Source organism: Rhinolophus hipposideros (assembly GCF_964194185.1).
Source record: "Rhinolophus hipposideros genome assembly, chromosome: 25".
NCBI lineage: Eukaryota > Metazoa > Chordata > Mammalia > Chiroptera > Rhinolophidae > Rhinolophus > Rhinolophus hipposideros.
In genome coordinates, this window is record NC_138071.1 from 14,751,876 (window position 1) to 14,766,870 (window position 14,995).

Sequence of the window (14,995 nt, forward strand, 5' to 3'; positions counted from 1 at the left end):
TTCATGCGAGTTCACCTTTATGGACCATGGCTGCATTAGCTGCTTTATAATCTTTAATAATGCCAACATCCAGGTAATTTGGGGGTGGGCAGCTATTGATTATCTTTTCTCTTGAGAACTAGTCAGTCTTTCCTGGTTGACTAATTTTGGATTGTATCTGGACATTTTTAATATTATGTCATGAGACTCTGAGGCCTGTTAAAAGCCTCTGAGGAATGTTGGTTTTGTTTTAGCAAGCAATCAACTCACTAAATTTCAGGTCGCAAGGTCTGCTTGGCCTTCTGTGCATGTAATTTCTCCCACACTGTCTGACTCTGAAGGACCCCTTTCCCCAGTTCTCCTAGTCACAAATATAGGATTCTCTCAGAGTTTTAGCTCCCTGTGCAACTGCACAATTCTGTGCAAGTGGGTCCTCGGGACAAAGAGGTCAGAGAAGACAGAAACAAATATGGATTCCCTGCCCCCCACTCTTCACACATGGACCTCTTTCCTCAGGAACAGGTTTTATCTCAGGGCTTTAGATGTCTGCAATACTGGTCACACCACAGTAAAGTTGTACTACAACCGGGCTGGCCTAAGGGCAGCACTGGAAAGTAAGCAGAGGTAAACTGAAACAAACAAGGATTCTCCCCCATGCTCTGTAGTTTCCAAGAGCCCTTCCTTTATCCTGGTGCTCAGGCCAGAGAGCTGGGCTTCTCTCCCAGTCTTTGTTGACCCTGCTCACTCAATAGTTTCCCTATTCATCCTGCCCTTGGGTCAATCCCAGAGTATAAAGAGGAAAAAGAACCATGAAACTCACTGTTAGCAAATTGGTTATTCATTAATACTGTTTTCTATCCCCAAATTCACCTGCTATTACTGGATTTATTTTTCAGAGGCCTTAGGTAGATGCTTTTTGTACTTCGTCCGGAGGATTTGTTGTACTCTTTGCAGTGGTCTTACTGCATCTCACCTAGAATTAGAAGTCCCCTGGCTTTCCCTTTTATTTATTCCTCATATTAGACTTTAGAGAAGGAAGTCTTAAGACTTGGCATCATTTCCATCATCTTTCCTCAAAAGTCTTCCACACTTTCATTTTAAAAGCATAGGTATTGACCCAAAAAAAGCAGGGCAGCCTGCTTGTCAACTGGGCAGGAGAGAGGGAAGGGAAGCAGGATACAGCCAGTTTTCTCAACACCCATCAAACCCACTCTGATGGCTATTGTTATGTATTAACTTGGCTGGGCTTAGGAATGCCCAGAAAGCCAGCAAAACATTATTTTGGGATGTGTTCCTACAGGTGTTTCCAGAAGAGATTAGCACTGAAGATCACCCTTACCCATGCGAGTGGGCACCAGCCAATCCGTTGAGGGCCTAAACTGAGCAGAAAGGCGGAGGAAGAGAGAATTTGGTCTCTGCTTGAGCTGAGACATCCATCTTCTCCTGCCCTCGCACATCAGCACTGGAAGGAACCCGCCCCCACTGGCCTTCCTGGGCCTCCAGCTTGCAGACAGCAGATGGCAGGACTTAGCCTCCATAACTGCATGAGCCAATCCTTCATAATAAATCTCTTCCCATGTATCTATATCTATCTATATACATAGAGATATCCGATTAGTTCTGTTCTCTGGAGAAACCTGACTAATTTACCCACATTTCTCAACTTCTTCCTACGTGACTGCTTTCTTGAGATAGGGAAAGATAAATAATCCTTATGATTTCCGCCCCCTTAACTGAATCAAGTGGAGGATCCTTTGCTTAATTCATGCAACAAAGTTTTAATGTGCATCTAATACATGCAGGGCACTTTTCTAACAATTGATGATACATTATAACAATTGATGAGACATGGTTCTTGCTCTCAAGGAACAAGAAAAACATAAACAAATATTTATGTAGAAAAACATAAATAGGGGCAGCCAGATGGTTCAGTTGGTTAGAGCGCGAGCTCTCTATTGCCGGTTCAATTCCCACATGGGATAGTGGGCTGTGCCCCTGCAACTAAAGACTGAAAACAGCGACTGGACCTAGAGCTGACCTGTGCCCTCCATAACTAGATTGAAGGACAATGACTTGGAGCTGATGGGCCCTGGAAAAACACACTGTTCCCCAATATTCCGCAATAAAATTAAAAACAAATAAACTCATTGCAGTACAATGTATTAGATACCCGAATAGAGGTTAAAAACAACGTGTTACAAGAACAACAGAGGAGACAATGACTAATCTGTCAAGAATAGGGAAGTGAATGTGTGTAACAATGTTTGAGCTGAGTGGAAAAGGAAACAGGATAATTACAGGCACAGGGAGAAATATGTACAAAGATACAGGGTATAAAATAACTGATGAGTTTGGGAAACAGGAACAGCATTGAAATGAACTCCAGGCAATGCCAATATTTAGATGGCAGGCAGAAGACAAGCAGTGACTTCTGAGAACAAAATGGGATTCTCAGACATGGGAGGAACCTCAGAACTATTATTCTGGAAGCCAAAGATGGTTGAGCTTCAAGGAGTGTTGAGCCATGTTAAAACAGAGAGAGGTCAATTAAAATGTGGACTGAAAATTGGATTTTGCAATTAAGAGGTTACTGGAGATCTGTGAGAGAGAAGTTTCACTACGGTGGTGGCTAAATCAGATTATAACAGCATCTCATTTCCTTTCTTATTCTAAACAAGTCCTGGCGGCCATCCCTCAGATGTAACATTCAGGGACAGCAGCACCATTCAAGTAGAAAAGCTGTTTCGGGCTTGACTATCTCTTACCAAGTAAGTGGGTGACCTTAGTTTCTTAGCTCCCTCAGGAATCTCAAAATATTGTCCTTCCCCTACCCAAATCCTCACTTTATCCCCCGTTGATTTCAAAATTGCCTGCTGGACAACAGTTTCTATAACCTCTGTATTTCTTCCCAAAGCATGACCTATGAACTATTCATTTGATTTTCTGAGATTAGAGATGTAACTTACTACATTCTGACCCCCTCCCCCCACCTCCATGCTACTCCCTAATGTGAGTAGGTCATTCCTCAGAACCCAAATCCGGAACTCTGAGCAATCTTCAGATGCATACTTTCACTGGATAAATCTCATCAGACAGGGGTAGAATAGTATGACCAGACTGACAATATATTTGACCATCGTTACTTAAATAAATTTCTTCATGTTTTTGTTTCTTTTTTTAAACTGAGTTGTAATTTATATACAATAAAAATGCATAGATTAAGTGGGCAATTTAGTTTTGGCAATTGTATTTACCCACGTAACTTCCACCAAAAAAAAAAAAAAACATACTGAACACGTCCATCATCTCAGAAAGTTCCCTCATGCCCACTCCCAGTCAATTTCCTCCAACCCACCAGACTTCTGGTTGCTATCACCACAAGAGAGTTTGGGCTGGTCTTAGAAAATTACATACAGAGAATCATCGGTTTTCTTTTGTTCCAACATAATGTTTTAGAAATTTATTCATTTTGTTGCCTGAATCAGCAATTTGCTCCTTTTAGTTGCTGAGTAATAGTCCGCTATATTAATATACCACAATTTGTTTATCCCTTCTCCTGTTGATGAACTTTTGGGTTGTTTCCAATTTAGGGCTATCACAAGGCTGCTATGAAATTCTTGCAGTCTTTTTTTCTGACCATATATTTTCATTTTTCTTGGGTACATATCTAGCAGTAGAATTACTGGTCAGAGGGTAGGTATATGTATAACTTGAAGCAACTGACAAACTTTTTCTAAAGTGATTGTATCATTCTACTGTGGACAAAAAAAGGGGGGTTCTATGGAAAGTAACCTCACAAGGTGATCAGATCATAAATTCCTAACTGCGCAGGCCATGGTGGGGAGTCGTACCCAGGCATGTAACTCCTTAGTAAAAGGTTTATCTTGGCCTTGAGCAGCCCTCCATTGTTTTTGTGCTTCTAGGTTAAGACAACCTTTGACATAAGCGTAACCATCCTCAAGAGAGCACATAATCTTGTTAACGATGCTGTAATCCCGTCCTCGCCTTGCTTTCTCCCACCTCACATATTCTTCCTTACTTTCCCTCCATTTCAAATGCATAAAAGAAGCTGCAAAACGGTTACTCCCCAGAGCGAGATCTTGTTCCCCAGCATGTGTTGTCAGTTTGGCTCAAATACATTCATAAAAATTCTCTACAGGTGTGGACGTTCTTACGTCGCCATCACATTCCCACCACTGATGTATGAGAGTTTCTATTGTTCCATAGACTTGGTACTGGAGCAGGCTTTTGATTTTGGTATTGTCAGACTTTGTTATTTTAACCGTTCTACTGGGTATGTGTGGGGACAGAGCCAGGAGTGCAGTTTCCAGGCTCTCACCCTCATGTGGAAAGGTGCTGGCTCAGGTAGTAAATGGCCATCAACTGTGATTGGATGGCTACCAGCTGTGGCGAGTTGGCCGTCATCTATAACCAGTGAGCCATTGGCCACTAATATAACTGCTGTGGCTACACTAGCAGTAAATGGGGGCTAGCAAGAAGATGGTGGCTGAGCTAGCAAGAGCGGAAAGCAGTTAGCACAGTGGATTTCAGCTAGCAAGTGACGTTGGTTGGCAGAGATAAGTGGACGGCAGGTTGCAGATAGTGTGGCTCCTGCCTCCTGTGTCTCCAAACCAGCCGCCAGCGAGACCATAGTGGTTTGATTCCCCTATCTATGGCTCTGTGGGTGTTCCTTTTTGGCCTCAGCATATCCTCTGTTCTTATGCGGGGAGCAAGACTAGAGACCCCACATGACACCCTGCGTGACAGTATGAAATGATATCTCATTGAGGTTTTAATTTGTATTTCCCTGATGACTAATAATATGAAGTATACTGGGGGTGCCAAAAACATGTATACACATTTTAAGAGATGGTCAACGTTGCTCAAGCAGTAGTTCGCTGTAACCAGAAGTGTCTGGACGCTGATGGGAACCACTTTGAGCACCTTTTGTAATTGCAGAAGTCAAACTTGACTTGTATTCATCTTTTGTTATCAGTATATATTGAGTATTACAATTTTAATAGTTTTTTCCTTTCTTAAAATGTATATACATTTTTTTGGCACCCTCTGTATTTCCATGTATATTCATTTGTGAAGGGTGTGCCTTCAAGTTCCTTTAATCTCCGTGGTTTCTTACCAAGCTAACATAATTATCTGTATATGTAGAATGGAACCATATTAGTTTTTACTCCTGCTGTAGTAACTGACCACATGAGTGTCTTAAAACAACCAAAATGTATTTTCTTAAGAGTTCTGTGGGCTAGAAGTCCAACGTAGGTCTGTCTCACTGTGTCAGCAGGGCTACATTCATTTCAGGGGCAACAGTCACCCCACAAATTCACCCCAGCCCAAGATCCCCCCAAATCTCAACACATTGCAGCATCAACTCAAAGTTGAAAATTTCATCTAACTTTCTCTTAAAAGTCCCAATCTTATCAAAATCATCTAAATTAGGTATGGGTGGGACTGGGTGTAATCAATCTATCCTGAGACAAAATTTCTCTGCACCTGTGGACCTGTGAAACGAGAAACAAGTTCTCGCTCCCAGAATCCCAAGGGTGGGACTGCTTGCCACGGGTAACAGACACTGACATTCCTGTTCTAAGAGAAATGAAAGGGAAAAAGTCACTGGTCCCACGCAATTTTGAAATCCAGACAGGCAAACTGGAAAAGGTTTCAAGTCCAGGGCAGAATTCTCTATAGTTCTCAGTACCACCCTACAGGCCAGCACATCTGCCCTCAGAGCCATCCTTCCTTTTTATAAGGGCAACGTGTGCTGAAAGCTGAGGAGTCTTATCAGCCCGTTTCCTGTCTGTAGAATTTGGGGCTCTGACAGCCTTCTTTCACTCCATCCTGTCTCTCGCTTTCTGTCCAAACTGGCGGTGTTGCTGCTGGTCTGATTCTTAAGAGCCTGTGGGACTACCATATACATACAGAGACTCACCCCATTAGACGAGAGGCTCCTCCACAGATCTTGCCTAGATAATCCTACCTCTATTTTTGGTTTCTGCTTAGAAGCTGAGGGAATCTATGAGTCACACCCTTGATCTCCTCTGAGTGTTTTGTGTGAGTGAATATTCTGACCTTTTCATCTTTGAGGTTTTAGCAAAGGGCTGTAGAGTAACTCCTTTGACTTTCTCTCTAGAATCTCTCTTCTTCACTTTTCTACTAAATCTCTTGATTTTGGCATCCTTTGCCATTTTAGGAGGCTGAGAATTTCCAAAATCAAGAACTCCTGGTTCCTTTTTTTTTTTTTTTGAGGTATAACTGACATATAACATATTAGTATCAGGTGACATATAACATTATATTAGTATCAACATGATGATTTAGTATTTGTAAAAACTCCTTTCCTTACAAATGGTTCTTGTTTAACAGGTTTCTCCTCAATTTATTTCTCTACTCTCAAATTTTACTGTAAGTCACAAAAAGAAACCAGGCTGCACCTCAATACTCTGCTTAAAAAATCTCAGTTAACTATCCAAGTCCATTACTTAGAAGTACTGCTTTCCATGTGACTGCAGGACAGTTCCACTTTCTGTCACCATGTACCAAGGACCCCTTTCCTCCAGTTTCTAACGCCTTATTTTCTTCGAAGCTCTCCCCAGCAGCTCCTTTAACGCCATGTGTCTGTGACCAGTCTGTTCCCAACGAGCTAAGTATTCTCGAAGGTGGTGTTTTCTCTATCCTGCTCCTCACCTCTTTCTCAGCCTAGTACTCATTAACATCCATATTTCTACTAACAATCTATTCAAGGCAATGAAAGTTTTTTCTATTATGCTCCTCAAAATCCTTCCAGCATCTGCTCATGCCCAATTCCAAAGCCACTTCCACAGTTCTAGATATTTGTTAAAGCAGCACCCCACTTACAGGTACCAAAATCTCTGTTTGTTTTCTTTCTATTTCCCAGCTTTGAGATATAATTGACATATAACATTGTGTAAGTTTAAGGATACAATTGTGGGGACAGAGTTCCAGAGAGCAGTTTCCAGGCTCTCGGCCTCACATGAAAGGTATTGGCTCGGGTAGTAGATGGCTGTGAGCTGTGGCTAACTGGCCATCAGCTATAACCAATTAGCCCCTGAGATAACTCCCATGGCTGCGCTGGGGAGTTGAGTCAAGAGTGAGTCGGTTGGTTGGCAGGCAGAGAAGCAGGCGGCAGGCTGCAGGTCATGTGGCGCCAGCCTCCAGTGAGACTATAGTGGTATGACTCCCCTACCTATGGCTCCGTGGGTGTTCCTTTTTGGGCTAGCCGTATGCTGCGTTCTTATACAGGGAGCAGGACCAGAGACCCTGCAGGCCGCCTCACACAACAAATGGCAGAGCGAGCAGGGTCTCCCGCATGACAATATATTGATTCGATACACTTCTATATTGCAAAATCTATTATTTTTCTATTGCTGCTTAACAAATTACCACAAACTGCAAGGCTTAAGACAACATTCATTTCTTTACCTTCCAGTTCTGTAAGTTAGAAGTCCAACACAGGTCTCACTGGGCTAAAATCAAATTGTTGGAAAGGGCTGCGTTCCTTGCTGGGGGCTGTAGTGCGAATCCATTTCCTTGCCTTTCCAACTTCTAGAGGCCACCCACAAATCCTTGGCTCATGGCCCCACTCCTCCATCTCCAAATCCAGCAATACCCCATCTCTCTGACCCGGCTTCCATCATCACACCTTCTTACTGACCCTTTGCTCCTTCCTTCCTGTTCCACTTTTAAGGCCCCTTATCCTTACATTGGGCCCACCTGGATAATCCAGGCTTCCCCCTCTACCTGCTGATTAGCAACTTTTATCCCTTTTTGACCTGCAATGTAACATGTTCACAGGTCTTTGGAATCAGGACACGGGTATCTTTGGGAGGTCATTATTCTGCCTGCTATAGTTATCTGTCACTTAAAATGAACTAGAACCCAACCATAATTCAAGGCAGCCTAATAGGACACAGAGGGAAGTATTGACAGCTAAACAAACAAAAAACCCTCAATGAATAGTTTATTAATCTATTTTTAATTTTTCCAATATTTAGTGACTCTAGCAACCTATGTAAAGATTTTCTGTTTCTTATTTGTGGCAGACACTGTTTGCTGACTAATCGTGTACCCTTTTCAGCCCCTTCTCCCTTGCGTATCCCTAATACGTGGGCCATAAAAGCTAAATACTCACTTTCTTGGCCTCCTAAGGATAGTCATATAACACAGCTGTGCCAAATGAAATCTAAAAATTGCCTTGGGAAAAGCAATTGCATACCTGATAAAAGAGGCACTCCCTGCACTCTTCCCGATGCCCCTCCCACCTGGAAGGGTGCATTGCCAGTAATACAAGCATCTATTTTGCAATAATGTGAGAATGTCCACAAGAATTCAAGAGACCAGCCTACTGCTGTTGAACTACTGAACCAACACCAGCTACTCTATGCTTATTTTATTTCAGTGACTATTTACGTCTGGCTTTCAGCCGAGAACTTCACTAATTGGAACTATATTCAATACAACTGCTGTTTAAACACAGGCATCCTCCTCCCAAATTTATTTTGTTGTACAAAAACCAGATTCACTTAAATGAGTTATAATTAATAAGGCAATTATTTTTTAAATAACATTTGTTATATATTTTAGAACTCTCAATTATATATATGCTTTCTAGGACATTTGGAAATTATCAGAAGTTCAAAGAAAATAAATAGCCACAATCCCAAACATCCAGAGATAACCTACCACTAATGTATCAGTGTATTTCCATCCATAGATTTATATTATATATATATATATATATACATATATACATAAAATATTTTGTAAAGCGAGACCAAATGGAATACATAGACTTGAATCCAACTCTCATTCAGCACTTTATTGATGACTTTTCCACGTCATTAATATGTTTCAAAATTATTTTCAAAAAATTAAAAATAATCAGATTATGAAATACGGTTAATTAAATAATTTTAACAATGGCAGGCATTTAAGTTGTTCTATCCCTTTTGCTGGTGTAAACAATGTTGCCATGAACATCACTGAATAGAATCTGTGCTCCGATTATTTTCTGAGCATTGCTCCACAAGTGCGGCATTACTGAGTCAAAGGGATAAACTCTTTCAAACATTCAACAAAAGCTGCCAAACTGCTTTCTAGATAAAGTGAACCCATTTATTATTCTACCTCTCGTATACAAAGTATCAGTCTCCCTTATAAGTACTGAATGCATTTTCCCTTTTTTGCCAATTTGATGGGTAAAATTATTGTGACTCATTCTTAATTTTTTAATTTACATTTTTGGTTACTAGTAAAAATGACTATTTAAAAATATTTAGATCCTTTATATTGATTATTTTATAAAATTATCACTTGGAATTTTTTGAAGTATGAGAGTTCTTTACATACTATAGATGCCTTTTGATGTACTTGTAAATGGATTTTATTTTGGTGTATCACATACATTTTATTTTTGCCTATATATTTTTATGAGCAGTTAAAATGTAATCATATCTATTAGCATTATCCTTTGTGACTTCTTTCTTTGTTTTATCAGATAGGTATGGTTTTTATATGATGACAACTACATTTTAGAAAAGAATGCTTTAAGATATGTTCTCTTAAATTCCTATTGGCTTTCTTACAGTCAAAAAGTATAATTAATAGAAAGAAAACAGCAAATATTCCACTAAATACATAAGTACCCCATCATAGGTTTAGACCATTCACATACCTGCTTGTGACAATTATCACATCTTCAGAGATGTTAGCCATTTCTTTGATGGTAAGGTAGCACATTCTTCTCAGTGTTTGCTGAAAAATTATTTATAAAAGGCAACAGGTTACTCATAAGAAAATGGTTTTTTAAACCATCTGAAGTGAGGACCCCAAGTAGATATATTTAGCAAGTTATTCTTAAAAAGATTCTCATCTATCCAAAAAGTCCTTTTAAAAATACCTGGATGAGAAAATATTCACAATACAACTATTTCCTGAACACAAGTAACTGATACACTAACACAGGAAAACATCTAGATAAAAACCCAAAAGTTCTGTTAATTACACCGCTCCTTACACAGAGAGACCCCAACTTAGACTCTAACAGTGTGAGTCCAAAGACTTGGGCTTTTCAAACTGTGAAAGGCTTGTCCTAGAAAATGTATTTTTCAAATTCTTTAAAAACATATATGAATAGACATGCAGATTCTGCATTTTCCTCAGTTCAGCGTAGAAAGGTACTTTTCCTTACAGTATTTGTGGTTGTATAACCAACTTCCATTTTCTCTTTTTTTTTAATTAAAAAAATTTTTCAATTACAGTTGACATTCAGTATTATATTAGTTTCAGGTGAACAGCATAGTGGTTAGACATTTATATAACTTATGAAGTGATCCCCTGATTAGTCTAATACCCACCTGGCACCATACATAATTATTACAATATTATTGACTATATTCCCTATGCTGTACTTTACATTCCCAAAACTGTTTCGTGACAATTTGTACTTATTAATCCCCTTCCTGTTTTTCACCCATGCCCCCAACCCCCTCCCATCTGGCAGCGCTCAGTTTGTTCTCTGTATCTATGAGTTTGTTTCTGTTTTGTTTGTTCATTTATTTTGTTTTTTTAGATTCCACATGTGAGTGAAATCACATGCTATTTGTCTTTCTCTGTCTGACTTATTTCACTTAGTATAATAACCCTCTAGGTCCATCCATAAACCAACTTCCATTTTCAATTATCAAAATTTCTAGATGGATGCTTAGATCCAAAATAAGCGTTAAGCTAACAATAATAAAGTTTCATCTACCCTTCCTCCTCACCTGGATATCTGCTTTGTTTATTCACACACGAAGGGCACTCTTCCTCTAGCCTGTCCAGTCTCATGCCCTGCCTGATAACTTTAAATTTCTTGTAAGTAATGAAACTCAAATACATCAGACCCAGCTTAGAGTCCAAGCTGCAGAAAGACCCTGGTGGAGACTACTGATCCCACTAAGGAAAGGGAAGAAGGAACTGAGGCGATTAAACACAGGAAAAAATCTCCCCTAGAAAAACAAAGTCAGTACAGGGTAGATGAATGGGACAAATGACACCCATATGAAACTACTATGAGAAAAAAACAGAAAATAAGAATTAAAACTTCAGAGCTAAAACAATTTGCCCTCCCCCAATAAAAATCTGCCATGAAGCAGAATAAAACTAAAGATACAAAAAATTAGCTAAAGCACAAAAAAAGAGGCTCAATATTATTAGTCATTAGCGAAATACAAATTAAAACCACATTTCAGATACCACCTCACACCCACCAAAATAGCTAAAATTTTAAAAAGTGGCAATATAAAGTGTTGGTAAAGATGGGCTCATCACCACTAAAACATACTGCCAAAACAAATACACAGAAATGCTGAATAATATAGGGACAAAAAATTTAAATACATAGCCAAGGGCAAAATGAAGGGAAATTCGTAGGTACCAAAAATGGAAAAACAAACAAACAGCTCACAGCCACAGAAGTACAAGGCCAGAGTCTTAGTGGCATAGGATAAAGTATCTAACATCTAGGCAGGACAGGATTCCAAAGGACATATTCTTTAGGCACAGGGAAAATCATTCTAGATAATAACTCAGAAATATAGCAAGGAATGAAGAGTAAAAAGAAAACAGTGGTAAATAGTCACAAGACAGTGTGGTATTCGCAAAAGAATAGACAAACGGATCAATGAAACAGAATAGACCACCCAGCAATACACCCCCATAATTATAGTCAACTGATCTTCGACTAAAGAGCAAAAGCCACACAATGGAGCAAAAATAGTCTCTTCAATACATGGTACTAGAATAACTGGACATCCACATGCAAAACCAAAAAGAGTTAATGTAAACACAGATCTTGCACCCTTCACAAAAGTCAATTAACGAAATGGATCACAAACCTAAACGTACAATGCAAAACTGCAAAACTCCCAGAAGAAAACCTAGATGACCCTGGGTATGACAATGACTTTTTATATACAACACCAAAGGCATGATCATAATAGAAATAACTAATAAGCTGGCCATTGTTAAAATTAAAAATGTCTGCTCTGCAAAAGACAATGTCAAGAAGATAAGAGGACAAGACACAGACTAGGAAAAAATATTTTTAAAACATGTATTGGAGAAAGAACTGTTATCCAAAATATAAAAAAATTCAACACCAAAAAACCAAACAATCCAATAAAAAATGGGCAGTGGACCTGAATAGACATTTCTCCAAAGAAGACATACAGATGGCCAACAGACATAAGATGCTCAAAGTCACTAATCAGCAGAGAAATGCAAATTAAAATCACAAGGAGAGATTACCTCATACCTGTCAGAATAACCATCACCAGTAAATCAACAAACAGAGGTGGTGAAGATGCAGAGAAAGGGGGACCCTCATGCACTGTTGGTGGGTTTGCAGATTGGTGCAGCTATTATGAAAAACAGTATGGAGGTTCCTCAAAAAATTAAAAATAGAACTACCTTATGACCCAGCAATTCCACTTCTGGGTATTTATCCAAAGAAATCCAAAACACTAATTCGAAAAGACATATGCAGTGGCCGGTTAGCTCAGTTGGTTAGAGCATGGTGCTAATAACACCAAGGTTGCCAGCTCAATTCCCACATGGGCCACTGTGAGCTGTGCCCTCCTTAAAAAAAAAGAAGAAAAGACATACGCATCCATATGTTCATTGCAGCATTATTTAAAATAGCCAAGATACAGAAAAAACCTAAGGGTCTACCAATAGACAACTGGTTAAAGAAGAAGTGGTGTGTGTACACACACACACACACACACACACGCACACTTCTTTATCCAGTTGTCTATTCCACGTAACGGAATATTACTCAGCCATAGAAAAGAATGAAATCTTGCATCTGCAACAACATGATGAACCTAGAGAGTATTATGCCAAATGAAATAAGTCAGACAGAAACAGACAAATACCATCTGATCTCACTTATACGTAGAATGTAAAAAACAAAATAAATGAATAAACAAAACAGAAACACTCATAGATACAGTGAACAAACCAAGGGTTGCCAGATGGAAAGAGGGTTGGGGGCAAGGTGAAAAAGGGGAAAGGATTAAGAAGTACAGATTGGTAGTTACAAAATAATCAGAGGGATGTGAAGTACAGCATAGGGGATCTAGTCAATAATATTGTAATAACTATGTACAGTGCCAGGAGGGTACTAATCGGGGATCACTTTATAAATTATATAAATGTCTAACCAGCATACTGTACACCTGTATACCTGAAACTAATATAAAACACTGAATGTCAACTGTAATTGAAAAATTAAAAATTTTTAAAAATATACAAAAAGCTCTTAACAGTCAAAAATAAGAAAGACAACCTGATTAAGAAATGGGCCAAGACCATAACAGACAGCTCACTTAAGATAAACTGATAACAAATAAGTAAATGAAAACATGTTCCACATCATATATCAGCAGGGAAAGACAAATTAAAACAATTAGACATTAGTACACTCCAACCAGAATGGCCAAATCTGGAACACTGACACCAACAAATGCTGATAAGAATGTGGAGCAATAGGAACTCTCATTCATTGCTGGTGGGAATAAAAATGGTACAGCCACTTTGGAAGATGGTTTGGTGGTTTCTTAAACATACTCTTACCACACCATCTAGCAATCATGTTCCTTTGTATTTACCCAAAGGAGTTAAAAAAATATGTCCACTATTATCCCACATGTTGCTGATGCTCTGTTTATTTTTACGCAGTCTTTTTTCTGTTTCATTTTGGATAGTTTCTACCTTGATTGATTGTTCCCCCTGCAGTCTCTAATCTGCTATTAACACTGCAGTGTATTTTTTCATCAGACAGGTAGTTCTTTGTTTCTGTTTTTTAAATTTCTGGGTCTCTATGGATGTGTTCTGTTTTGCTCCTTTCTCTTTCTTACTGTCTTTCTATACATTCTTAAGCGTCTAGACCTATAATAGCTGTTTTAATGTCATTACCTATTCATCCATAATCTTTATCATTTCTAGGTTTGTGTCTATTGATTCATTTTTCTCCTGATACGAATACTATTTTCCTGCTTCTCTGCATACCTGATTTTTTATTGGATGTTGTACATTGTGAAGTTTATGTTGTTAGGTGCTGGATTTTTGTGGTATTCTATTACATAGCATTTTACTTTACTCTGTCGTAAGATTAGGTCACCTGGGATGTTTTTCACTTTTGAGGCTTGCTATCAAGTTTTTTAAAGCTTTAGTCTAAGGCTAATGTATTCCCATTATTGAGGTGCTTTCTGAGAACTGTATAGATGACAAGGTCTTTCCACTTTCACTGGTGGAAGTATAAACTATTCTCAGTCCGGTGTTCTGGTGATTCTTTCTTTGGCCTTGGGTAGTTTCCTTTTACATATGCACAGATCAGTTCTTATTCAAAGATTCAAGGGGAGCCTCTCAGCAGATAGCTGTAACTATCCTTCCTTTCTTTCTTCCCTTCCTCCCTCTCCCTCCACCTCTTACCTCTCTGGTTCTCTGCCCTGCAAATTCGAGCTTTTTTGGCCTCACCAGACTCCGTGTGTCTTCTCCACTCAGAGAGATAACTAGGCTACTTTTCAGTATGGCCTCCCTGACTTGGGGCCTATGATCTGCCTGTGGTCAATGAGCTACTGTAATCCTAGGGCGCAACTTGTTTTTCTTCAGATTACAATCCTGGAATGGCTGTTAATCTAATGCCTGAAAAGTATTGTGTAATATATTTTGTTTGATTTTCCAAGTATTAATGGCAGTGGGGTATATGTAGCCCCTACTCCATCATGGCTGGAAACGGAACAGAAATGTGTTCTGAATATCAAAACATACAGTAACTTACCTAGTTACTCTTTTACTATTTATTCCCAACAGTAATCCATTGTAATTAGAGAATACAGTCTATATGATTTCATTCCTTTGAAATTTGTTGTGTCTTGCTTTATGGCTCAGTATTACCAATTTTTGTAAATGTTCTTTGTCTTCTTCATTTACATTTAAT

At 39.0% G+C, this 14,995-nt stretch overlaps 1 protein-coding gene across 1 annotated transcript in view; it reads right to left on the reverse strand.

The window, feature by feature from the left end:
- Window positions 1–14,995, reverse strand: part of COPG2 (COPI coat complex subunit gamma 2) — a 107,668-nt gene that overhangs the window by 80,780 nt on the left and 11,893 nt on the right. The window contains exon 5 of the mRNA XM_081038354.1: window positions 9,686–9,765. Within this exon, the coding sequence (XP_080894480.1) occupies window positions 9,686–9,765 (80 nt within the window). The remainder of the gene's footprint in view (window positions 1–9,685; window positions 9,766–14,995) is intronic.